Here is a 27,619-nt window from a genome sequence, read left to right as displayed (position 1 = left end):
TTTCATAGCATGGACAAGAGAGACTCCTCTTTCTAAATGGACTGAACAAGGTTATTATGGAAGTGGTAAACAGACTGAACATCTCAAGGGTTGTCTTTTTACATTGTCACTGGGAGAAGGGAGAAAGGTGGGGGGAGAAGTGTTCTGAAGGTGTGGTATGATTTTTTTTCTTCTTTTAGGTCTGTTAATAACTTGAAAGAATATGAAGAAGTTTTGGTGCCTGCTTTGCGTTTCTCCTAATTCTTATCTCACAGAAGATAAACAGTAATGAGTATTTTGGACCAAACCACTACACTAAATTGGTGTTTCTGCCCGGTTACAAACCCAACCCACTACAGGCTCTGATGACACTGAGGCTAAGTTTGTTACTGACAGAAGCATGCTCTCTTTTGTAACAAAGCCACACTGTGGAGGTTTGTTTTTAACCAAATGTGATACTAAAGAGTGCTGTCCGGGATCTAAGAAATTAAGGCCTTGATCTGACTTCTCCTGTCATTTGGCGGGGGTTTTTTTTACATTTCCGTGTGGCAGTCAAAGGGATGTAGTTGTCCTGTGACTGTATTTACTTTAATGAAATGAAACTTAATTATTTGGTGGATTGGCAGACAAATACTGTGATGTGTAGTTTGGGCCTAGATGTGGGTGGGCTGTTTCTTGCATCTACTAGTGATCGGAGTCCTTAGTAGGTACCAATTAAGAATAAAAAAAGGTGTTTAAAAGACTACTTGCTGGTAGATGTGGCAAACTCTGAAGGGCCATGGAGGAATGAGTGATGTCCATTTATAGGTGCTAGAATGCCTGGTCAGAAGTGGTCCATTCAAACATTATTAATTCCTGCCTAGGATTTTTAATTGGCTTTTGTTTCCTAATTGGAACATATATTTAGCAAACCCAAGATCTACTAGTATTTTTAGTGATTTGTACTTTTTTAGGAATATCTTAAGGAGCTCAAAGCATGCATAAAGAGAGGAAAGACCATGGCTGGTTTTAAATTTGTAGTTCGCTTCAGTGGGCCTCAGCAATATTTCTTGTACCTGAAAATGCGTGTACAAAACCCTAGCTCTTAGAGCAACTAGTTCAGATGGAGACAAGTCTTACTCAGAATACTTTGTGAGTTACAAAGAAACTTGGCGATACTAAACTGTATTGCACTTGTATTCTAGAAATAAAAGTGTCAAAAAGTCTGCAGTATCTTTTACAGGCATTTTTGGGGGGCCTAGCTGGATTTTTCATCGCATCATGGTCACAGCTTGCTTTTGTCAACTTAGCATTAGTCGCATTCTGTTTTGCCTTGGGAAGTGGTTCTTGGGGTCCATGTTTCTGTGCAACAGCTTGTTCCAAACCTTGCAAGAGGTGTGAAATTCTTATTTCATCAGAGCTGAGGTGAAGCTCCAAATAAGTATGCAGCATATGCTGAAAAGTTCTGTAGAAAACTGAAGTGGCTTGTAAGTTTGAGATTGATCTAGGAAAAAGTCCTTCTGTAATTTAGAGAATGGAGTATCTTAGATTTTGAACAGATCACCTTAGGTAGATTCAAATGTCCTATCCACAAGTGGGTGGGAAAATAGCGCTTTTAGACAAGATTGGAACAGTATGATTGCTGACTTGGAGTGGGGACTTGCAGTGCCTTGATTCACATTACTGAGTGCATATATCTGTAAAACTTTTGAGTTCCCACAATGCTAAAGACATTGAAATGTGAGTGAAAGCCCTAGACTTCAGGGCTCAGATGCAAAACTTCTGTTGGAGTTGACTTATGTACTGAGAGACTTCAGTGTTTTCGGAGTTTTTTTCTAGTTTTCTGTCATCAGAAAGACATTTAGGAGGAGTTAAATAATTGTTCAGTGGGAATTTTGTAGTGTAACAATTTTTAAACAACTTACCAGTTGTTAAATACTGTTGTGCTATAAATGTTTAATCTTTATTTTATAATGCCTTGTCATAAATAAACTGACAATAGCACAATCTGTAACAACACATTTTAAAATCCAGAAAAGAGCACTTTTATTCTTATCTGATCTTCTATATATCATAGACCAGTCAGTTACATTTTGGCTTTCTTCCTCCCTTCATCAGGTTCAGTGACATGGGATTATCTAAAACCTATTTTGTAACAGTGCATCTACTCTTCATGTTTTAAAATCAGGAAATACAGAATCTACTTCTTTCTTGACTGTTTGTTTCAATAGTTTGACACTCTTGTTTCTGAGAGAAAAAATGTTTTTTAAATAGGTATTTATTCTAAAGCTACTGTATATCCCATTTAAACAGTTCATTTCTTTTCTACTGTTTTTTATTTATTGAATCTGTCAGGTAGTCTGCTTGATCTTTTTAGTCTGTTGGGGCACAAATTTCACGCTCTTGCCTTCTGCAGTTTTCTTACCATGTTTCAGAACATGAAGAAGCGTTTGTGTCATTCTTATTTCAGAGCTTGGGGGAAAGGCAGTGTGAATACAGACAGTTCTAAGTTTATTTGGAATATTTTCTTTCTCTTCAAAAGTGAAGTGTACAATTGGATGTTTAATCATACTCAAAACAGAATTCTGTAAGCACTGGATGCACATGATGATAATTTGACTCTTCTACAGTGTTTGGGAAAGCACCAGTCTCTTATTTCTTTAAAATGTTCAAGAGAACACAGACTATTTGATATGTTACATGTGAAGATATGTTTTTCTTAACTAAATGTCTCTTTCTCCTTGTCACTTCTGTTAGACTTTTGCAGAATCTCTGCTAGTGGTATATTGTATGAAAAGCCTTTGTTTACTTTCAGAGCCCTGGGTTTTCTGGTCTGCATTTTTTCTGACAATCTGTGTTTATAGAGATAACATGATCTTGGCAAAGCATGTAGTGCAGTATCTTTGCAAAAGCTGTCTGGTATTTCAGATAGGGAACAAGTGGAGAACTCGCAGGCCATTGATCTTTAAGGAAACATTAAGTAAACTCTCAAGCAAGTACATTTTCCTGAATTATAAAGATAAAACATCAACATTGCCGTCATAAATTATTCAGCAATACTAAGTATTAACATAGGGTTTAAGAAAAGAATGTATTCCTTTTGTAAAAATACTTCAGCTCTTCTGTTGAAGAGAAACAAGAAGTTGCAATGTTTATGTTAAAATATCTCTATATAATTACAATATTTATATATTGATATAAAATTGATTTATATATTGATATTGATACAGTATTTGAGCTCTGAATCATTATTTGATAGGCTTGTGAATGCATTTATATAGTCTTGACTTTACTATTTAATTAAACTTCTGCAGAAATCATTTGATTTGAAATATTTCTGTGGCAGTTGCTTGTGTATCTCAGATTGTTGCTTGTATGTCTCAGATGGTCTTCTTTGTGTTTTGTTGTTTCGTTTTATGTGACAAGGCCCTGATTCTCTAAGGATCTATAAAAGTACTTAGTCATGGTCTTGTTGACACTGTATCAGATCTAAGTTGGAGAGCAGGGAGAGAAGTGTTGTGGGTTTGTGTTGGCTTTTCCTTTGGGTGGATTTTTGGGCGGATCTTCTGGGGGATTTTTTTATTTGTTCGTTTGCTTGGTTTTTGGTGGGGGGGGGGTGGGTGTTTTTTACAGCAGGGTCTTTTTTGGTATTAGCTGGCTGAGAACTTCAGGCTCTGTTCTCACCTGGGTTTTTAGCTGCTTCTGTAATACTAAAGAAAACTTAAATAAAAATGTAAGACATTTTATAGAGGTTGCATTGTATAGAATTATAATTTCTACAACCAAAGGTTAGCACTTGTGAATAATATTAGTGTCCTGGGTTCCTGTAACTGATGTGTCATTGTAGAGAGCTAGCTTGGTTTCCTTTACAAGACTTCAGGCACTTTTACAAAGATGAGGAAGAAGGCGGGCAATGACACCAAAATCCCCTAGAATCCCCCACTCCTTGAGGAGGGAATTTGTACAGTGAAATTTGCATTAGATCTGACCTTTTGATATACAGTTTATAAACTGAAGCTGAAAAAGCAGGGTGGGCTGAAGAAAGTATTTCGGGAGAGTCTAAAGGAGACACTGACATCTATTGCTCTTGGCTGTTCGGAAGAGTTTGCTGATTCACTCTGACTTAACTGTTATCCTGTTTACATGCTGACAGTTATTGCTGCAAAGAGCTAATTTGTTGAAGCACATGTTTCCAGATTCTGTTCAGATAGTGTAGCTGGCGTAGGAATAGTTCCTTCATCCAGATGTTTTCACATTTTTGATGTCTCTGTCTCAGATTTACTGGGCTTGTTTTTCCCCATTTTTTTCACAGAAAAAAATGTTACAGGAATCAAGGTCATGCATGTTTTATCACGCAGCCTGTTACTGCAATTTTCTTGTCCAAGACCACTTTACCCTTTGCTTTTGTCAGGTGATGTAAACTGGGAGAGGAAAGAAGCCAAATAACCTATGAAACTGGGAGCAGCAGGGGTGACATCTTAAAAGTGTAACATTGTGGAGAACACAGTGGATTTTTTTTGTTTTCTTTTTTTTGTAGGCAGAAGAGCTGGTTTGGGTTATGATTCTATTCTCCATGATACTTTACTGTGTATGGCAGAGTATGAAAGTGTACTTTTAATCTCTAAAGGTAGGTATTTAGAAGTTTAGCGAAATGAGTAGTTTCAGTCATGATATTCTGGAGTTGAAGCTGGAGGCACTGTTTCACCTAGAAGGATAGAATGAAAAGACCTAGTGATACTGTTTCATGGAATTATTTCTCACTTAAGTGACTGCGAATTTCTTAAACTGTCCTTGAGGTTTGAGTAACAGATTTTTTTCTTAAGCTGTTCTGATTCTTGGACAGGAATCAGGGTCTTTCATTCATTCCCCTCTCTTTTTTTTTCTTTTGTCTTTTTTTTTTCTTTTTGAATGTTAGTAAATGCAATGTGTTGAAAGAGAAAAGCCACAAAATAAACCTTGAAGGTGAAAGCATGTTTTTAAACACCGTTTTGACACTTGTCTTTATAATGGCTCTTCCCCTTTCTGTTTACCTCCTACTTGCCTAGAGGAGACTTAGTAGTATCAATGCCCTTTCCCCCTGCTGCTCAGGAAAATTCTAGCTCTTTAGCCTTTTTGAGTTCCTGCATGTAGTGTAAACACGTGTCAGTTACTGTAGAAGCAGAAGTTTTACTAAGCTCTGAAGAGGGAAGTTGTCAAGACTGGGGAAGTGAGATAAGAGTGCAAGAAAACAGAGATGGCAGAATTCAGAAGGAAAGTCCAAAAGAGTTTAACTTTTTAAAATCCAGCTCTTGGAAAAAGCTTCCTGAACAAATGCAAGCAGGGCAATTTATACTAATAGCCAATGGCAACTGGAAAGAGTTATAACTGGTTTTCCTCGCCGAAATGTTTGCTGTGAGAAACTCTTTTTCTTCTGTGGGGAAGAGAACCGTGTAATTTCTACCAGTAAATAACTCTGCTTGATGAAACTGTTGTGTTGCTGTTTGCTTAGAGGGTAATCTTTTTTATAGACTTGGAACTCCAGAGCTCATCTGTAGTGGGAGAGAATAAGGAACTTTGTCAAAGGTCTGATGTCTTTCAAAAGTACCAGACTAAGGCAAGTGGTGGGTCTTGGCTGTTCTCTATTCTCTCTATTCCACAGTTAAGCTGTTAAAAACAGAATGTACCTGGGAAACCCCTGCCTGCCGCAGAAGGCTGAGAGAAGAGTAACTGGTTTGAAACCTTTTCCATTGTGATACAGCTGGTGTCTACTGTGCCACTCTTCAGCACTCACTGACTGCAGCATGAAATGTGTATGACTTCTGATAGCTTAGCCTAGCCTGTGCAGTTCTCGACAGCATCTGTAGACCGACATCTGTTTTGCAGCTGTTGATGCTATTCTTTGGCCCTGCGGTACTGTAGCGGCAAATGCTGGTTCGTGTTTTCACAAATCACTCTTCAGTTATGACAGCAGGAACTGCATTTGGGAAAGAATAGCTAGCTTTCCTCAAAAGTGTCTTCCAGCATCACCTCCCTGCTGCCTCAGTCTTGCAACGTTTAAGAAAGCCAAGTAATTTCACAGACTACTTTGCTGTTACTGTACTTTTTGCTTTTGTTTGCACTTCCAGTATTTGTTTTAACTTACGAGTGTAGCTGTAACTCTTACATATTCTCTAGACGTTGTTGAAGGGTTTTCCGCAATACAGTATTTTTAACAAAAATGCCCTTAATAGAATTCTTTTTTTTTTTGCTTTGGTGGTTTGTTGGAATATTTGTTCAACATCAAAACGTTATTTTTTCATTGAACTTTTTTTATCATCTCCTAACTTCTTCGTAAAGCATTGGTAGTTTTTCTTATGTTGAAACTGGTGCTTTGATTGTTCAATGTAGAAAAGTGGTTCACTATTTTTTTGTAACCAAAAGCCAACCAGGCAGAATGAGACCAGTAGCAAGCAATCCTGCTTTTTACTTTGAATTAATTTCCTCCATGTACACAGGAATATTGGCAATTCCTATTTAATGTCTTTCTGAAAGAAATCAAAGAATCAATTAAGGAAGACCTGTGCTCTAGTAAGTAACTTTTTTCCCATGATCTGAGCTATTAAACAGTATTCGGTTTTCAGTACTGTTAATAAAGCAAAGTGTATAGTATGATGTGGCATACTTTTGGAAATATCACTTAGTCCTAATTTTGGTGCTGTCATCTTTAATTGCATCACTTTAGAAGAATTTGAGAGATACATAAGGGAATAATGGTAAATTGGTGATATCTTTCACATGCTTCATGCAAACAGTCTTCCTGACCCATTATCATTATTTTTCCTATGTTTTCCATGCATATAAAGATATGCAGATAATGGTGTCTCTGAATGGACTAAAGACCCTCAGATGCCATTGTCGTGGGACAGAATCTCTGCCAAATGATTGGGCAACCGTTTGAATTGCTTGGAAATTTTCTTATGAAATAGACTTGCTGAAATTTATCACCATGGTGAAACTGAAATGTTTTGCAGATATGGACCAGCTTCTGCCAAAGTTCTAATGGAATCTAAACAGAGCTGTTGCTTGTGGGCAGGTCTTTGATTTGATTACTTATCTGGTGACTCACCTACTTGGCAGGTTACTGTGGTGTTGAGGCTTTTACCTGAATGTGGTGTTCATTCATTTTCTGACAGCAGGCCCAGGTAGTTTTCTTCCTGCAATAAGTACAGCAATTACTTCATTCTGTTGTGAAGAACTTAGAAATCACAATTTTTAAATTTCTAATCAGAATGGAAAGATGATAATCCTCATATTAACAGCTTCTATCCACTTAGTTCCTGTGTGTCATGCAAGCAGCTCAGGCCAGGATCATTGCTCTTTCCTTACGCAAAAGTTCATGGACTGAATTACGGATACTGGTAGTGGTTTTCCAAGTGAAAACTATAAGCAAATGTTATCTTTGCTTTTCTGCCTTTCTTTTTTGGCATGTTTTGTCATTGTTATGTTAATCTGTCACCTTTCTTATGTATTTCTTGCTACTACATGCATTCAAATTTTGGTGTATTAAAAATTCTTGTGTGCTCTTAGTATAAAGCTGATAAAACAGGAAACCTCCTTGGGAGTTACTTAACTTCTTGCAGTTGTTTCTTGTAGGAGCAGTTGTTTTCTTGTGTGGCTTTACTTCATGGCCGGGCAACAATAGGCAGAGCATATTAGAAAAATGACCATGAAAACTGAAGACATGCTCCTTGTTCAGTAAACTTCTTTGAATATGCTTTAGGACAATATTTTGTACTTTTGTGGAAGCTGTTTTTAAGGTCAGACTAAATGTTACCTGAGAAAAGACAACATAACATAGTTTAGAGATTAACTTTATTTATGAACTTGGCACCTGTTATCCAAAAAATGGAAAAGAGTTCTCAGATTTTCCAGATTGCTTAGTATTCTTAAAGGTATTGTTGAATATTTTGACAAAGTTAGTCAGGTGAATGTTTTCGCATGAATATGTATTGGAAATATATGAATCTGTTGATGTGAGGTTTTTTGTGAAATTCTAGCTGATGTGGCATGTTCTGATTGAACAAAGACTTCATAACCTCTTGTTGGTGCATTAAAAAGCAGTTATTCTGTACAAGGTGATGTTTTAACAATACAGTACTTTATTGCCTGTCAGTATTGGTTCCTTGAATTTAGTATACTTTTGTTTTCAAAGCAACCCACCAAAACAAATCTGCATAGGCAAGGAAAATCAGACCAGATTAGCAAGGATACCACATCGTATATGCAGAATATGAATACTATTGTTATCTTCTTAAGATTTTAAACTTTTTGTAGCATAACAAGCTGTGCTGAGCACATGTTATGAGGAAGTTTAATTGTGCTCCTTTTGTCTGTGTATTGAAACTGAGCTGCAAAGACTGTAATTAAGTACAAAGTATACATGTTAAGCGTAAATCAAACAAACTAGCCAAAATAATTTGAAGCAGGAAACTGACTGACTTTTTTTCTTAGTTTGGATTTAGAGGCAAAAACTTTATTTTGGTGGTCTTGGAACAAGATACATAATACCCTTTAGAACCTTGTGATGTTCTGTTACTACTGAGTAATGTAAGACGTCTTAGCACTTTTTGTGATACTTTGCTGTAATCCTTATCTCCTGTCGAATGAGACCTTCAGACAAAGTTTAATTAGAGAAGCTCCCATTGAGTCATGAGGTGCAGAAAGGACCCCCTTGCCTTCTAAACTCCTTCTTGGAGAGGAGCTTAGTGTGGCTGGATCCAATCTTAGCCCCAGACTAATAGTTCTAAGCCTAAGAAATTATAGGGTTGTGATTAACCTTTGTACAACTTTGTTCCACAGGATTAAGGAAGGCAAACCAGACATATTTATATAAAAATGAATTATTTACTATAATAAATGATTAGACATAAAGATCTTAATCAGAATTATTTACTATCCAGTATAGAAGCTAAATTAGGATAGTATAGTGTACTATGTCAAAGCAATTATATTAAAGCCATTCTATTAAAGCTAGCGAAGAAACCCCCTGAAAATTGTTAAGTAGAGATGGATGTTACTTACCCATAGCACCTACTGTGGACAAATCTGTTTCACTTAACCTGGAGGAGTAGAGGGGTATCCTCACCCAAGGGAGGAATCTCCACACACACTTCAAGAAGGGATGTGTTAAAAGAACCTGTTTGAAAGTGGAACTGGACTCTTAGAGTGTAAAGTGATTGTCAGTCATATCCAGGCCAACTGTGTCACCTTAGCATTTTTAGATGAGGATGCTTTACCATATCTACCACATCTTCACCTCACTATCAGGATGTTTAACTTTGGTGTTGATGAGTCAGACTGGTTTTAGCATAATTCAACACCAAAAGTAGCATGACATGCCCCTTTTAGTTCACCACAGATAGCTTTGGAAAATAGGGCATTGTTTGAGTTCCATTACTCCATTCCAGGCAGAGCATCCTGCTACACCACCTACCCACCATCACGTGGGAAGGCTTTCATTACTTATGTTCATTTAAATTCCTTGAAAGAAGGATGTGTGTATAAGCAGATAGAAAGGGTGCTCATTGCTGTCATCTTTGGTTTACTGGCAATAAACATACTGAGTTGTTGGGAGACTGCCTATGTCTTCAAGGCCTTGCTTGTCAATAGAAAATGCTGCTTGATCTTTCTTCTTTCACTAGTAAACTGAGTAGTTGGTGACACAGGCACAAACACTAATTGTATTTATAGCAATTCTGAAGGCTTGTTGAAATAACAAATTCTGTATTGTGTTCTTTGCAGACAGTGGCAACTTGGAGATGATGGACTAATTTATTTTGACTGAGATTCATTAGACTCTTAAGTTAATTTTGGAACTGGGCATTTAAATCCTTGCAGCTACCAGAAATGTAAGCTGGTGTAGACTTGAACAAATAGAGGGAAGGAGGAAATGGGGGAGCTAGGTCACTGACAAGATGGGGCACTATGAGATTGGTACAGCAGCTCTGCTTCTGAAAGAGTAAGTTGTGTCAGATGAGACTTACTCAGTCTGAAAGTGTGTGAACTGAATAGTTTTATAAGGCCTTGATGCAGATCCTGTAAATGGGTATGTCAGTAAATGTGTGCTGAAGAAAAAGTAGTTGACTCTCTCTTTAAAAAAAAAAAAAAGGTAGGGAGAGAAAGAAAGAAGTATGTTATGTGAACCTCTTCAGCTTGGAGTTTTTAATCTCTGAGTTTCCATGCTTCTTGTTCACAGCTATAAACTGCCCTTTCTTAAGCAAGCAGTCATTTTTGTTTGTCATATGAAGAATAGACTTGATATTAGGCTGCTTTATTGATTTTTGCCTTTCAAATGCAAGATGCAGTGTCACTGAGGCTATTCAAAATGTTGCAATCCTTATTTTGCTGGGTTTGTGGAAAAACTACATGGTTAAACAAAGTCAGATAAAATCTTCATGCAGTTTCGCTCAAAGTCAGGAGCCTGACGGGGAATTATGAATGGTAGGCAGTCCTGAGCATGGAACAGTATTTTCAAAATAGAAAATAATTTAGAACACCCACAGTGCCCCTTGATCTGAAACCTGTGTGAAGAGGTGGTGGTTCTCTGCTTTATTTGAAGGTTGTGCTCTCAGATCAGTGTGCATGGAATGTGTGCTCAGTAGGTCAGAGATAGATGGGTCTCCCCCAGACAACCCCTTCCTCTCTCCCTCTGGGACTTCAGCACAGGTCTGGAAAACTTGCACTGACTCTGCTGGCCTTCAGATCAGATGCTGGTATGATCTGAAGCACTTGGAGGAGGTGCATACAAAATACATAGCTGTCCAAGCAAGGCAAAAGTGTCTCTCTCTAGAGCTAGTTTTGCTAGAGGAGAAACACTAATCATTGCCATCAGTTTGACTTCTGTGGGGAAAGAAGCTGAATTGAGAACTGCTCATTGAGATGGGTTCTTTTTTGGGGAGGGAAGAAGGGAGGGAGTGTGGTATTCATGACAGACTCAGTCAACACAGCACATGGCACTGAGGAAGCTGTGTTGATATCTTCACTCCTGTTCAGGGACAAACATAAAACATAAGAGTTCCCCCATTCTGAATTCTGCCCCCCTTCAACTTCCACGGTATTTCCCCTCCCCCCCCCTCCCCATTTTATTCAGTTTTTAAATTAATTTTTGATTCTCTATCAGGCACTTTCCTGTGTTGGGAGGGTCACAAAGGGAATGTATATATTTTTTCACTGCTGCAGGGAAGCTGCTGTTGTGCTTAAGCGCTTTCAAATAGGGTTTCCTGCAACCACAGAAGTGTTGCACAGAGAGCAGGGGTGGGTGTGCCCTTGCCCTTCCTGCTACAAGTCAGCTGGTCTTCCACATGAATTGAAATGAGTGGATGTTGTCAGTTTTCAAACAGAATTAATGGTTGTGGCTAAAGGGACATTGCTACATGAAGTGAACATTCCATGTCTCCTTTTGTGATTATTTTTCCTTTTTCATTTCTGTTTTCTTCATGAAATGCTATCAGCAGTTTTCATAAACTGATGCTATATTCACAGAAAAGAAAAACGTATGCAAAGAAAAATTGGTAATTACATTTGAAGTCAGTTATCTGGCTTCTATGCCAATTTCTTGCTAGAATTGAGAAGCAGTCTCAGTACCAAAAATGTGGTTTAATTATTTTAAAAATTTTGTATTTTAGACAGCCCAGGTTAAAAAAGTTCTTGTCAAAGATGTCAGGAATTTGGGCAAATAAGATAGGAGGCGATCACTTTGTCTGTATCTAAATGCAGATTTGAATTCTTCAATAATCATGCATTATGTATTGTTCACAGCCATTAACATTTTTTAATATTGTGTTTTTATTGCAGATACAATATGTTCCACCTCTGCCTGTGTGCGTGCTTTGTCTGACTTTCTGTGGATTCCTGCAGCAAGTGGATGGCTTGTGACATGCTTATTTAAAGGGCTTCATCATTCCCATATTTAATACAGAGATCTCTCAAGTGATAAAAAGGTAATTGACTGTTGGGGATTTATCTGTAGTGAGAGGATGCTCTCATTTTTGAACCTTTGAAGTTGTACCTTTGAAGTGGTATGGCTAAAGACCCTGGCTCAGGAGGCTTCCCTTCAACAGCCACCTATTGCCTCAAATGCTCCCCCCCCCCCCCCCCCCCCCCAAAGAAAAAAGCCATAAGTTGAAAAACAATCTTCAGAAGGCTGTGAATGCTGTGTATTATTAAATCATGAGAATTTTGTATGTCCTCCATGTTTTAGTGAAACGCCTTCTGTAAGTCATGATTTTTCATCTCATTTACCAGTTTCTTGATGGCTGACTTAAAAAGAACCATATGAATTACTGCAGCCCAGTGTGGCTGGTGAAAATAATTTTCAGATGCATTGGAGGAACAAACATCAACAGAGAATTGTATGTGAACATGTTCTGTCATAGATGCTGGTGATTGTGGTTAGAGCAATATAGGGAATGATTAATCTTATCCTTATATTATCTGGATTAGGAACATAAAATAATTCTATTGAACCAAATAATCTGTTCATCAATACGAGAATCACATCTTTCACAGCTAGTGGTTTTCATCTCCAAAAGATCATCTTTGTATCTCAGATTTTGTTACCTAATCCTACTTATTACATGGATAATTGGGTAGGCCATTTTTTTCGTTGAGTCTTCATTATGTCAGACATCCACTTAAAGATGTGTGTAGACTTGGTATAGGTTTTTGTGCCAAACAAATACCTTTGTGGTACCGATTAACTTATCTACAAAAGTCCCATTCTCAATATATTAAATCCGTTCATATAGCTGTGAGAATTATTCACATTCTTTACAGAAACACAGAAATTCTTTTGAATTGCGGTATGATAACAAATCTGTATAACCTAGAAAATTATACTCAATGTGTTCTGCAAACAGGTTATTGTCTCCCAGTATATTTAGTCTCAAAATGCTTCACTTCATCAGAAAATAGGTTGTATTTTAAGTATTCTGGATCAACAGCAGTTATTTTCTTTTGCCATGTTTAATGTTTCTGTTGTGCTAGTATAGCGGTCTCTGGAGACTTGTTCTGCTAAGACGTACAGGTGAAAGCAGTTTTGTTTTGTTTTTCACACCACCAGCAAGTGGGGACCTTGTGTTTCAGTTACTTTGAATGTGAGGCTCTGTCCGTATAACTGCTTTAATTACATGATAGAGGCCAAGAAAATGTTTTCTGTTTTCAGTGAAGAGAATGATGTAGGAATATTTCTTGGTTTAATCTGTTTTGTCTGCACTTTGATATAAAAAACGAACTTGAAACTTGAAAATTATTTTAATTTGAAGTCATGACACAGTTTTACAAATAGTATCTCTTGAGATTTTTTCACATTGTCACATGGAACCTTTGAAATTAGTGCAACAAATAGAATGGAGTAGAATATTCTGCTACAGTATTTACATTTTTTACTGCATTTTGTTGCTATTTCATATTCTTAGGTGTGATTAAGCAAGGTTCCCTTCTTGGTTTATTGAGTTTTTTTATACTGAAACAAAGAGGGAGTGATGGGAGTTTTTTGAAAGGACAAATATGTTGTAAATACAGACTTTATGAAGGAGAGGTAGGCACAAGTGTGTGTGTTTAGTACGCTTCTGAAACTGGCCAGGTTTTCAGTTAGGTTTACAAATTATATTTCCATTCAGTGTTGGACAGACATAATGCCAAGTGACCAAGATGAAAAGATCTGTCAGTTCAGGTGAAGGTTTGAACAAGCAGAGGATTAATATTGGAGTATATTGGGAAAACTACTGTAGCAATTAAAGACAGCCTCCTGTGGAAATTAAAGCTGTGGGTTAAAGCTGTGAATGTTTTATAAAAGCATGTTGTAGAGCACAAACATTATATCTTGCATAATGTTGACACAGGTAGTGAGAAATCTTTTAAATGTAATGTTTCTAGCAATGTGGTGGTTATTTTCTTCTAAAAAACAGTATTTCCTTGTTAAGACGGATGCTTTTTTCTTTAGTTAAACACCTACCTGTTACCTGTGCTACCTTTTGAGCTAAAAGCACATATCTTCTCATTTAAAGGTGGCTGGCTCTGTAAATGAGACACAGGGAATCCATATGTCCCCTACATAAGGGCTTAAGAAATGTAATGAATGACATTTGCATCTAGACATTAATTTTTGTATATTTATGTGTTGCTTAGTTTGGGAAGTAAAAGGGTGCATTTTTCACTTGGTGATAGTGTCTTTTTTCTTTTCTCTTTCCCCCAGAATTAGCATAATGGTACACAGTTTTATTCTCGTTTGTGTAATTGAATATTTTTGTCATCTCATAACTCAAGAAGTTAATGTTTTCCTTATTTAAGGTGTTCAGTCTTTTTTTCCTGCTGTTATAACTGTTGCGATTTCCATAGCACACATCATCTTTAGCCCACATTAAATATTCATACACTCATGCTTTCTTAAGTAATTGCACTTAGGAACAGAAAATTTAAAAAAAAACCCAAAACATGCTCCGAACAGCTCTTTTATGACAAAGGAACGTAGTTCAATACACACAAAAGCTGTTGAAAATAATGCATTAAGAATGTAATACTCATAAGCCTATGCAAAACAATAAACATATTTTTAACTTAAACAGTTAAATTTTCAAGTACAATATCTTTATTAACCATTCAATATCTCAGCAGCGACATGCAGACCCTTAGTGAGTTTGGGAATGACGCCAAGCTGACTAGTGCAGCTGAAGGGATTGAGGCAAGGGACACCATCCAGAGGCACCTTGACAGACTTGAGAAGTGAGTCCAGGGGAACCTCATGAAGTTTGACAAGAGCAACTGCACCTGGTCTTGCATCTGGGGTTAGACCAATCTCCAGGATCAGTACAGGCTGGAGGATGAATGGATTTGAAAGCAACCCTATGGATGAGGGCTTGGGGATCCTGGTGGATGAAAAATGAGACATGAGCTGGCAATGTGCACTTGCACCCAAGAAAACCAATTTTATGGTATAAAAAGAAGCATGGCCAGCAGGTCAAGGGGTGTGATCCTCTTCTCCTCTGCTGTGCTTTTGTGAGACCACACTTGGAGTCCTGTGTCTGGCCCTGGGGCCGCTAGCGAAGGAAAGACATGGACCAGTTGGAGTGAGTCCAGAGAAGGGCCACAAAAACAATCAGAGGGCTGGAGTGCCTCTTCGTGAGGAAAATCTTAAGACAGTTGGGCTTGTTCAGCTCAAAGAGAAGGAGGCATCAGGGGGACCTTATTGTGGCCCAAACCATTCTTTGATTCTAAAAATCCAAATCTTTATAACTGTCTTGTTTAAACCTATTTTCATGCTGAATTCATGCAGAATTCCAGGTGGTAGCTATTTGGAATCACTTTTAATAAAAGCAAGCTTTTAGACTGTGATCAAAGCCTTTGGCATAAACATGGATTATACCGATTAAAATTATTATGGAGTCACAGAGAAGCAAAGACATTCTTCAGCTGGCTTTTGGAATATGCTGTCTAATTTCATGGTTTTAAACCTTTTTTTTAATTATCAGATATACCTGTGGTTACTTAATGCATTATTAAAGTCTTCTTTTCTTTGATTACATTTATCAGAAAGGACTGTTAGCTTGCAAGCAGATTAAATGATTTTTCTGGAAGAAGGTGGTCTTGGAAGATCTCCCATTCATAGGTATAAACCAAGTCTTTTAAATTCGCATCTCAGCACTTGTTTTCTGAAGTGTTTGCTTACAGTGAAAACTTAGCTTAAAGGTGCTATTTCTGTCCTTCCCTTCATCGTGCCAGTTTGTGACCCAGCTAGTTATTTTGTCTTGTAGGTTTAAATTGGGAATAAAATGAGTTGTACAGATCTCTTTTGGCTTTCAGGTTTAAGTAGCATGTTGCAGTTGGACAAATGAGCACATACTGTCTAAAATCCAGTGAAAAGTGATAATCCTCTAGCTGGACTCCCAGTTAATACTTTGTTTGATCCTGTAATACTGTCTGTTACTTTTCCTCCAGGGTGATGTAGTAAATCAAAGAGAAACTTAGCTTTTCATAAACTGCCTAAGCCATTCTCTTGTATTCAAGTTTTAATGTTTTTTCAGTGTCAGAACAGTACTGTTATTAAATAGGAGTATTACAGATAAAACCAAGTACACTTAGTCAAGAAGTTTTTCTTACATTTCTTTCAGACAAATGCTCTGAACAGAACGAAAACAAGCTATGGCTTGTCTTACAATGACAAATATGGAAAGTGCAGCAACTTCTACTGTCCACCAGAATGGTGACATCCGTGGGAGTAACAGTGCGCCCAAGCAGACAGAGCCATTGCTTCAAGTGTACCTTTATCATTCTCCTGGGAAGACAGAAGGAGATTACCTTCAATTTTCAGCTGGAGAATATGTTGCAGAAGAGATTTGCACTGTTGCCTGTAAAGCCTGTGGTAAGTATATACCTAACAGTTGATCTAATGAAGCAGTGAAATTCAGCTTCATACGAGAAAGTTTTTAAGAATCCAGGGCTCATCAAAATGGTGGCATTTAGACTGGAATGCTAATTTCTCTGTTCTTTCAGAAGTAATTAGCACCAGATTGTAAAACTGTTCCCGTTAGAATGGTTGTGAAGCTGAATTGGGTGACTGCTGCATTTTTTCAAGTAATTTAAGGGTATACCATCCTTTAACTGAAAGTCTTCTTTTGTTGCGCTGAGATACAGTTTGAATAGTTAAATCATTGCAGGAGCTGTAAATAGCTTGAATTACTTCCTGATGCAGCCCTGCAAAACAGATTGGTCCTGGAAGTTAAGTATATGTTGTATATAACACATGCTTAATCACTTTGCAGAAGGAAATTGTTCTATTGGATATAACATGACTGCTTGTGTGTGTGGTTAATGCTCTTTGTAATAGTTTAGGAAATCAAGTGTGACTAACATGGTGGTATATTTTAAATAAATAAATAATACATTGATCTCTAAGTATGCCTTTGAATTGTTACATTTACCCAGAGTCTAGCATAAACCTGCAGGTGCCGGGTGTGGGTTCGGCAATCACGTTGGGCGTCAGACTGTAGGTTCTGGGTGTGGGTTCGGTCTGGACCGGGCATAGACGGTCGGTGACGAGAGATCTCTATAGGCAGATCTTGGAACATGCGGTTTATTGCAAAGGGCGTGGGTGTAGGGGCACTGCTTAGAGCTGCCAGCTGCAGCTCTGAGCAGGCCCAAGAGAGCAAGAGAGTAAGCGGGTAAGTAAAGAGAGAGAGAGAGCGAGAGAGGAATGAGAGTGAAGAAGAAGTGAGAGAGAGTGTAGTAAGAGTGTGCGAAGAGTGTGAGTAAGAGAGAGAGTGAGAGTGACTGAAGTTCTGGTTACAATACCATAAATCATCTTCTGTACTGAATATTCTAATTTTCACTAACCAATCTAATACAAGATACAAATCCTATAGCATTTACATACAGCCTATAAGAGTTCTTATATTACCATAGAGTGTTACATCTTAACTTCTAAAAACTACTCTTTGGACCCCTTCTGCTGAGCTAGTAGGGTCTGCTCTGACCCTTGGACCTGCCTGCAAGCAGAGGGTATTGTTCAATCAAGAGGGGATTACCTTCAGTCGGCCATACCATTGTTTTTCAGTTGTTCAGTAACTAAGATTGGTATTTCAAAAGTGGCTTTCATTTTGATGTCGCCTGTAGTTTTCATATTCCCAAAATCTTTTGTCAGGCAATCATATTTATAAGGCTTTCCTGTTTCATCTTCCCCAACATAAACCACTGCTGAAATCTGTAGTAAAATAATTCAAGCATACATTTTGTGCATGCATCTTCCTTTCTTTGCAAAAGTACATTGAATTTTTTAATAAGACAAAGGAATTTCAATAATCTCTGGGTGTGAAAGTGACCATCTTTTTGTTCCTCATGTGTGCACACACAAACATGTACACAGTCTCTCCACATGTTGCGTTGGGTTGTCAGTGTTACAAGGCTGGATTTCTCTTTTAGCTTTCCAAATGTTGCATTTCAGGTGCAAATGAATTTAAAAGAAGGGCTTGTAATTCCAATTACATGCTTAAGAAAAGACTGGATGTGCCACTCAGTGCCATGTAGTTGACCTGGTGTAGTTGACCTGGGGTGGTGTTCAGTCATAGGTTGGACTTGATTTTCTCTAAGGTCTTTTCCAACCTAATTGATTCTGTGATTCTGTGAAATACTTGTTTCAGTGGGTCACAATTATGAAGCTGCTGACTCTGACTGTACAATTTTTGTCTCCGAACGATCTTAGACTTCTGTGATTTTATGGCTTTACTGTTTCTAAATATAGTTGTAATGACTTTAGTTTAGGGAGGAATCTGTCATTTTTCTTGTGCTGATAAGTTTCTTGCAGTGACTGAGCTACATGCTCTGAGTTGATAATTTATTAGTATATGCTAGTTTCACAAAGATTCTTCTGGGTTTAAGGCCCATTCTTCCTCTTAAATTCTTTAGGTGTTTCAGAGTCTGACTAAGGTCGGAGTTCAGAGAGTTGCTTTTCATGTAACAGGAGAATTTTAGATGGATAAGCACATATGATGAGTTCAGTAGAAATGCTACCTGGTATTCATTCTGGTAGACCAGGAGGAAATTGGTATTTGGAGGTGTGCAAAACTTTAGCTTTGTGAGGTTCTTTTTCTCTAATGACCTTGTAGGTTGGAGTTTGACAGATGGACCTGGGAGTTTTCTGAAGCTAAGGTATCTTTTTGATGGTGGCCCCCTGTCATGGGCAGAGACACCTCCCACTAGATGAGGTTGCTCAGAACCCCATCCAGTCTGGCCTTGAACACTTCCAGGGATGGACATGACAGCTTCTCTGGGCAACCTGTTCCAGTGTCTCACCATCCTCACAATAAAGAATTTCTTCCTGATATCCCATTTAAACCTACTCTCAGGTTGAAGCCACCAGCCCTTGCCCTATCACTGCAGTTCCTGATGAACCGTCCATCTCCACCTTCCCTGCAGGCCCCCTTCAGATACTGGAAGGTTGCTGTGAGGTCTCCATAGAACCTTTTCTTCTCCAGGCTGAACAGCCCCAGCTTCCTCAGCCTGTCTTTGTAGGGCAGGTTCTCCAATCCTCTTACCAACTTTGTGGCCTCCTCTGGCCTTGCTTCAACTGTTCCATGTCTTTCTTATGTTAGGGGCACCAGAGCTGTTCGAGATGTGGTCTCATGAGATCAGAGTAGTAGGGAAGAATCTCCTCCCTCGACCAGTCTTTAGGTCTTTTTTTGGGTAAAGTTTAAATTGTTTTCTTTAGCTAGAATCTTGTGACATTCCTGGGAAAATGTGCAGCCCCTGTCATGTATGATATTATTTTCATTTACATCAAAAACATAGAAAATCAAATTCCTGCTAATTCACAAATCCAGTTAGACTTCATACTCTATTACCTGTTTTGTCAGACCTCACCAGCCTCTCAAGACTTCTGGGATAGTTTCTGGTTTGCTGGGAGGGCTAGTACTCTAACTCCTATGTGTACCCTCTTATACTTGACTGTTTTAAACATAATTTTGTATGAACAGTACTCCTGATCAGGTTGTTTTTACAATTTTCTATTGCTTCACCACAGTTTCTAAAATACATCACTAGTGATTTATACTTGTACGAAGGAATTGTTTCATCATTTAAGACTTTATCCTTGTAGAGCTGAGGCAGACAAAGCCCTTTGAAAAGTGGCTTCTGCCTAGCAGATACTAGGGCAGTACTGTACAACCTTCTTCTCAAAGGATCTGTAACTTCTTTTCTTTCTGAATTAGTGGAAAAGGATAAAATGGCTGTGGGTTTTTGTTCTCTTTCATAACAGTTATTAGTGCTTAAATCATGTGGCATTGCTGCTTCTTTTTTTTTTTTTCTTTCGTGTTTTTTGGGGTTTTTTTCTGGGAGGTTTTTGTGGTTGTACAGCAGAACACATATGTTTCCGTACGGTCAAATAATGTTTATGTCGGCAAGACTCATCTTTCGGGAGTTAGCTATGAGTCAGAATACTTCATAAGAAGGGTCATTCAGGTGGTAAGCAAGACTGAAATGTAAAAAATTTTGAGTTGTTAACTTTGTGATCTGAACAACTGACAGATCTTTTGATATCAGAGCTGATTACATCCAAGTATGACTGTTATTAGTGGCAAGCAGGACTCGATCTAGGCAAACATCAGCAGTCAGAGAGACTCTCGTTACGTCCCTTTTAAACAGTTCAAACAGTTGAAGGATTTCCAGTCGCTGCCGGACTTAACTTTAGATCTGTTATATCTGGTATATATTGGCTATAAAAACATTAGTCTGTCTAAATATTATTCTGCCAGTTTCATACATGCACACAAGAGGTCAGCCCTTTTTTTTTTCAATTTTATTTGAAAACAGTTTTCTGCTTTTGGAAAAATAGAAAAATATTTGTGTGTTTGTATTTTTTTATAAGGAAAATTGAACATAAAAGTGAATATCACATCTCCAAACAGAAATGAAAAAATAAGTTATCTTGAAATTAAGTTTAAATTTATGAGTCAGTTGTGGTTCAGTTCTTGTATGTTAGCTAGTTAATTGCCAAGTAAAATATTAGAAATGTCACACCAAATGGAAGAAAAGGTATTGCTCTCAGCCTGAGGGGGAAAGTGGTATTAGAGGAACTAACTGATGATGGAGATGAAATATAACAGAGAAATTGTTCTAGAGGTTGCAGAATCTTTGTGTTAGGTGTATTTTCTAAATTCAGAATCAGAGACTTGTTTTCTCAAATCGTGATCTTAGACCCTTTAATCTTCTCTGCTCTCTGCCAAGTAAGTAGAATTTCTCTTCTAGGCTCTTTTTCATGTCTTCACAGTCAATTTATAAGACTATCAAGCAGTGAAGGCCATTTGAACAGAAGTTTAAGTAATGATTTGAGAAAGCCACCAGAGTGGTGCAAGAGAGTCCTAATACAAACTTGATGTGATGTTTTACAGCATAAATAAACATGATTGTTTACAGGAAAGCTGTAAACTTCGTTCATAATTTTTCTTTTATTCAAATTCTAAATTATGAAAAAATCTAGAAATCTGTTTAAAAATTAGCATGTGTAACTGAAAATAACGTGAATTTTGTTGTGGTATAGGTAAGTCAGATACAGACTACTAGAAACATCTGAAGTCTGAATTTGAATCTCGAATGTGTTCATTTGTATACAGAAAGAAATGTACTTGATTTGTATACTTCATTCCTGTTACTATGCTATATCAGTAATTTTGTAATAAGATAATTCCCAATGTCTTTTAAGTGGATTTCAGAGATTTTATCATTAGACAAAGTAATTAAAAAAACATAAACAACTTTGGACTGTACACAGTAACTTAATGGAATACTAAGTTATACAGAAGATGATTATAATATGGCAAAATAATTTTCTTTTAATATGTAAAATAACAATTTGTTTATTTATTCCATTGGCTGAATAATATGAGTAAAAAATATGTGCATCACTTGTACGTGTAATCCAAATTTTTACAGGATTAAAGTTAAAAAATTGAAGATATTTTTAGGTAAGTGAGTTTGTAAATCATGGCTCAAACAGTTACAGTTACAAGCTTTGCATAGTTTGGTGTTAGGCAAATAAATTTGTGCCATGTTCTTGAAAATCTTAATAAATTAGTAGCCAAGTATAACCACTTTAAATGTAACCAGAACATTTGAACAACACAATGAAAAATGTTTTGCTAATGCAGGAACATAATATTGTGTAGCATCTTGATTTCTGTCATGGCTTGTCCCCTGGTGTATGAGAACCCTGAATTTCTGTAGAATCTATCTGACTTTATCTACTTCTTGATAGACTTTTGTTCTTATATCCACATCCCTTTCTGTTCGGATCGGTAAACTCTGTAATCTTTTTAATGGAATATGTAAACTTTTAAATCTTTTTAATTGAATCTGTAAGCTTTTACATCTTTTAAAAACTTTTTAATTGAGCTAGAATCCCAAGAGGGAACAAGTTTTGAAATTCTGACAAGGTTGCTGAGTTTTGGACAGCTAGCAGTTAACAAAAGACCTTGATTCTGTTGAGTTCGGGTGGGGGGGGGCGGGGCTTAATGTTGATATCCTGAAACTCCACCTAGGAACATTTTAATTCTCACCATCTGAATTGCAAATAGGTTGGAAGTTCCATCGTATTTCCCTTGAAAAATGCTGATCTCTCTTGCAAAACCATAAAACAGCAGAGAATTTTTAATTATAACTATGTAAAAACACTATTTCAAAGCATTTTATGTGACAAGTGCTGGCAGTGTTTGCAGTTAATTAAATGTTTTCAAGGGAGAGACTGCATTGCATAATGTGATGATTTGTAGGCCCTCTTTACTTGTATGCTTTAGAAGAGATTCCTTGCTACTAGCAAGGGAATTCTAGGCCAGTTTTTTCTAATATGCTGAATTTCCAGAATTGACATGACTCAGGGTTCACATGGCTCTGAGTTATCATTGAGAGTAACTGTTCACTGAGGGTTGGTTTTTCTGTTTGGTGGTTTTGTTTTGTTTGGGGGGTGGGACACGGGGAGCAGGGGTGTTTGTTTGCTTGTTTTCGTGAGGTGGTTTTTGTTTGTCTTCCTTTAGGTGATAGCCTTTCCTGAAAATCCACACAGAACATGCAGCCCCCTGCTGCTCCCCTGCTAGCTGGGGAATGAATTAATCAGAATTCTGTTTTTCCAGGAAAAGAAATACAAGCTTTGATTGACTATTCAGAAAGCATTTTGTTGACAGGATAGTGGCATTGAATGGGATGTTAAGGGTTTGGTAAGCCTCCAGTTTGTATGAATGATGAGTGCAAGATACTATTTTAATGTCAGAAAAATCAAACAGATTTCCATCTGGTATGTGCAAGGGTACATAAGTTTTAAATAGTTTACTTGCACTTGTGTGAGAACTGATGTATGTATTAGACCTTTTATATAGAAAATTTGAGATCTTTAAAATTGCTTTTAATCATTCAACTAATTGCTTTTATCTTTTTATGTCTAATAACTTACATGCTTGAATTGAGAGTTTCATATGACAGTAATTCTATTGCAGACTCTGCATGGCTTTCACATTTCATAGAGGTGTCATGGCTTGTGATTTACACTTTCTGGTTTTTATCTTTTCTTAAAAGCAGGACATCAGCTTATAAAAACGCACAGTATGGGAGAAAGGATTCCTAGTGCCAACGGAGGAGGAGATACAGAAAAACTGTATTTTCTTAGCTGCTTCAGGATAAATGAAGTAGTGAGACTTGTCTGGATGTGAAGCTCTAAAATCGTGAAGAGGAAAAGAAGAATCTACTTTTTTTTTTTTTAGGGTTGAAGCAGAAGTTTGAAGTATAAACTTATGCTGTGTTGTAGTCTTTTGTGATGTTACTTGACAGTCTGTATAGCATGACAAGGCTCCTTTCTTTAGCCTTATGTAATAAATAAATTGTAAAGAGATCTTCTCATTGCAATAGTCCAGAAAATTTACTTGTTAGCCCTTGCTGGAGAAGCAAAGCAGAGAAAATTCTGATTAAGTATGTCTGAATCACTATCTTCTCTCCTAATTCATCACTGATTGAGTTGATAGCATGGTTAATGCAGTGCAAAAATCCAAGGGAGGCTTTTCAGTAACTGTTGTGAATAGCTTTTATGATTTTACTTGTGGTGAAAAATACATTTCTCCTAAGTTTTCACTGCTGTTGACATGTCTAGGCTTCAGCAGAAGGCTTTTATTCCCCGTGCTAGTTTTTCGGTTTTCATTGTTTCTAGAGAAAACATTTAAGTACTGTGGTTATCACCACTTGAAAATTAATAGAAATTAACCTTCAATTAATAGAAATGGTAAGAGTTACATGAAAAGAGAAGTTTCTGGCCTCTTTGCTTTAGTCAGATTTTTGTGGACAATTTTCAAGACGTTATTTAATAAAGGGATTTGCTCTGTTTTATGATTGTTGAGCATTAAGTGTAGCAAAGCAAATGCATAATTCTCAAGGGGAAGGGATAAAAAAGTGAAACTCTTTTTCTTGAAAAACATGTATGATCTCTATGTCCTTGAACACTGTCAGTGAATGGTGCAGGTTACCATTTAGAACTATAAATGCCAAAGTATGAGGGATGGAAGGGTACACAGTTTACTTTTCATACAAAGGAAGAAAGAGGAGGGGGGAGAGGTTAATATAAATATTTCTCATCTTTAGGGGGAGTACCACAGTCTGTCCCCTACTCGGTTAAAGTTTCAGAATGGTAATGATATGATCTTGAAATATCTGTGGGGTTTTTGGAGGGGTGGGGTGGCATGGTGGTTGTCGTGTCTGTAGCGTATTTGGTCAAATACAGCAGCTTAGCATTTGAATTTAAGAATACTATTTTGAAGTGTTTTCTTGTTCAGTGTGCTTACATGGGATGGTTAGTAGTTTGGGTAAATGTATTAGTGAGACTAGGTAGGTCTCACTAGGTATATAGGTAAATACCCAGCATTGCCCTGAATGATGTTTAGCATAGTGATTCTTACATGCATTGCACTGTAATTGATCTGAAATTGTTTGGGATACAGACACCAAATTGAACAATATTTAGTTGCATGGGATAGGTTTCTTTCTAACTCCATAAAAAATTTCTCAAAACTTGGATGGATCAAATATGTCTTACTGTGCAAAAGATTTGCAACATTTAGAATTACAGCCAGTCTTTCAGTTACTAATCCCTTCAGGTTTTTTTCTGTGGAGGTTTTGTTTCATTTTGGTTTCTCTTTCGTTGCCTTATGTAATTATTTTCCATTTCTCTAGTTTCCTTAAGTCTATGAGTCCTTTTCATAGAAAGTCGTGTTAGGACTTGCGACTCTGGTATGTTTTGCAGAGCATTGGTTTAAGAAAGTGTCAGATGATTAGCCTACAGATTTCAGCAGTTTCATCTTCACAACTGCACAATAGAACTCTAGTTCTTAGCCCTCTTACTGAACCCCTATGGGGCAAACTGTTTTCTGTATCAATTTGATAAACTAGTTGTTGTTTAAGACCAAAATACGTTTTGTTCCAAAGGGTTATGTAGTTTTGTATGTGAAGTTGATTGGTTGTTCGTTCTTCTGATTGTCTTACATGCAGTTTAGATGTGATGAAAGAAATGTGGGGTCTGCCCCCTTCAGTAATTACCTAGATGTTGTTTAGAACAGAAAGAAATAAAGGATTTTTTTTTTCTTCTGGTTTCTTGTGAGAATTTCAGTTACTTCATTATAAGTCTTTGAATAAGGGTGTGGGTACTTTGCCTTTTCCCAGAACTCTTTTGTCTCTTAAGGTCGTTTAAAGTTATTTCTATTGTCTTTACCTGTTCTTTTTTAATTCTTTTTTTGTCTTCTTACTCCAAATGTATTGCTTTAATGTAAAGTTTTCTTCAGATATGACCTACTGTGACTTTGACATTGTAATTTTTCATCCTCCTCTCTGGCCCTTAGGCCTGTTTCTCTTCCTATCTTTAATTCTAAAGACAGAATATATGTGTCAGTATTTGCAGTTCATCCTTTTGTGCTGTCTGTTTTCAGGCACTTAACCTGTTTTCCAAATCTAACACTGGCATCACATGGATGCATAACACTGCAGCACAGCATAGTGATTAGGCTGTGTTTCAGCTGGGAGCCTCAAAGCCAAGTTAAAATTCTGGTGCTGCTGAACAGTTGATGCTCAGCTGATTTCTGTAGTTTCAGATTAAGTAGGATTGCTTGTCAGTTATCAGTAGCATAATTGTAGTGGTTTGGTCCAAAATACTCATTACTGTTTATCTTCTGTGAGATAAGAATTAGGAGAAACACAAAGCAGGCACCAAACTTGAAAGAATATAAAGAAGTTTATTAACAGACCTAAAAGAAGAAAAAAAAAAACCATACCACGCCTTCAGAACACTTCTCCCTTCTCCCAGTGACAATGTAAAAAGACAACCCTTGAGATGTTCAGTCTGTTTATCACTTCCATAATAACCTCGTTCAGTCCATTTAGAAAGAGGAGTCTCTCTTGTCCATGCTATGAAAACATTATCACAACGAGACAGCCGCCCGGGTTGGTTCTCTGCTCGCATGTGAGTCCCTTCCCATGACATTGCAGCTTTTCCCACAACTGCTTTCGAGGGTCCACTCTTGAATTACTGGGGTACAATTTTAAGGTTGAGCCATTCAGAAACAAAAGGTCTCTTCACCCATCTCTGGGAGCATTTCATGTCTAAGAACAGAGGCCCTTCTCCTTCCCTGGGAGCAAAGGGTCTTCCTCATCTTCATCTCTAGGACTATCTCTGGGAGCATCTCTAGGAACTGAGGTCTTCTCCTTTTCCATTTGGAGTAAGAGTCCTCATCGCTTGCATCTCTCCCTGTTCAAATTTCTCATCAAATTACAGCTGCTTCAGCATCTGCCTATCTCAGTGCAGGTGCTTTTGCTCACAAGTACAAGTTGAACGCTCCACCCCCCATGCCTTCATGAAATTACAACGGGTACTCTGATACATCATAGCTTTACCACAGAATTTCAGCTTTAAGCATCTCCTCTTTCTCCTCCCTCAGGTTTTCAGCTCTTCACAGCACCAAAAAGTGTTAATCTCACCCGAGCCTTGCAGCTGGAATTTTGCTTATCGTTGGTCACATGATCTTTGCTGGGCAGCAGGGCAGCTTCAGCTGAATCTTGGCCACACTGGAGAGGGGGAGCTGCCTGTCTGCCCATAGCAGGGCTGTGGGGGGGTTCCACAGGTGGAACAGGGCCCATGGCTCCAGGATGGCTGTGGCCTGGCCCACTGGCCCCTGCATGGGACCCACAGCCACCTGTCCCAGCACCAGAAATGAGACAGAGGGAGCTCTGCCCAGGGTTTGTCTATTCCTAAGTGTGGATCACAGAGGCGGTCACAATTTAAGTGGCTAAACAACTTGTCTGTATTCAAGCTGGCCATCTGATAGGTTCTGTCAGGTCACAGAGGAAGCTGTAAGCACCCCTTTGCAAGAACATCACTTCCGAGACTATGCTTGCGTTAACCCATGACAATAATTCAAAGTTGTTGAGGGGAAAAAAATATTTTCCCCTCCTGTTTTATTTTAATAATATATGTTTGGGTTTGTTCTAAACTGAGTTACTAAAATGGAAATGGCTTGTGGTTGTCCTAGTCATTATAACTTTGTGTCGCTTTACTTCTAATTTTTATGTCAATCTAAAGTCTTAAAATCAATGCTTAGTCTTAAAATCAAAGCTCAAATCAAATGATCTGATTTTGGAAAGGCAAGGAAAAAAATCTACTGTTGTAAGCTTTTTCTAAACCAAGAGGCTAAGAAGACATTTTATTAAAAGCCATACAGAGAAAGTCTTGTAATATAACAGTGAGGAATAGGGCAACAGGTGAACAGTCTTCAGTCAGAAAACATAAAGGAAGAATGAGAAATTAAACTGGCAAGGCAGCCTGGAGGTTATGGGATCATGATTGCTGTGTTGTTGGCAATATTGATACCTGCTGCTAGTAGCAGTAGAGCTCTGTGGCAATCTACTTTTAACCCACAGTATTTTTTTAATACTTTGCGAAAACACTTTCCTATAGATGTTTGCTTCTCTGTTCTTCATGTAGGTATCATGCCAGTGTATCATAATATGTTTGCGCTCATGAGTGAAACAGACAGAATGTGGTATCCCCCAAATCACATCTTCCATGTAGATGAAGCAACCAGACTCATCTTAATTTACCGGATAAGGTAATAATCTAAAGAAAACGTTACACACTTTT

At 37.7% G+C, this 27,619-nt stretch overlaps 1 protein-coding gene across 5 annotated transcripts in view; it reads left to right on the top strand.

Moving 5' to 3' along the window:
* JAK2 (Janus kinase 2) overlaps positions 1–27,619 on the top strand; it is a 95,988-nt gene that overhangs the window by 28,513 nt on the left and 39,856 nt on the right. For 2 of the 5 annotated variants that reach the window (XM_032095683.1, XM_032095682.1), the window contains exons 2-4: positions 11,770–11,915; positions 16,083–16,333; positions 27,464–27,587. In XM_032095683.1, coding sequence (XP_031951574.1) covers positions 16,114–16,333; positions 27,464–27,587 — 344 coding nt within the window. In that variant the 5' untranslated portion in view covers positions 11,770–11,915; positions 16,083–16,113. Of the gene's footprint in view, positions 1–4,495; positions 4,586–5,206; positions 5,450–11,769; positions 11,916–15,504; positions 15,581–16,082; positions 16,334–27,463; positions 27,588–27,619 lie in introns of those variants that run through there. The other 3 variants (XM_032095686.1, XM_032095684.1, XM_032095685.1) reach the window with 3 other exon arrangements.

Source organism: Corvus moneduloides, chromosome Z, assembly GCF_009650955.1.
Source record: "Corvus moneduloides isolate bCorMon1 chromosome Z, bCorMon1.pri, whole genome shotgun sequence".
In the NCBI taxonomy this organism is placed as follows: Eukaryota; Metazoa; Chordata; class Aves; order Passeriformes; family Corvidae; genus Corvus; species Corvus moneduloides.
Note: the sequence above shows the minus strand (reverse complement) of the source record. Positions and strands in the feature narration are given on the sequence as shown.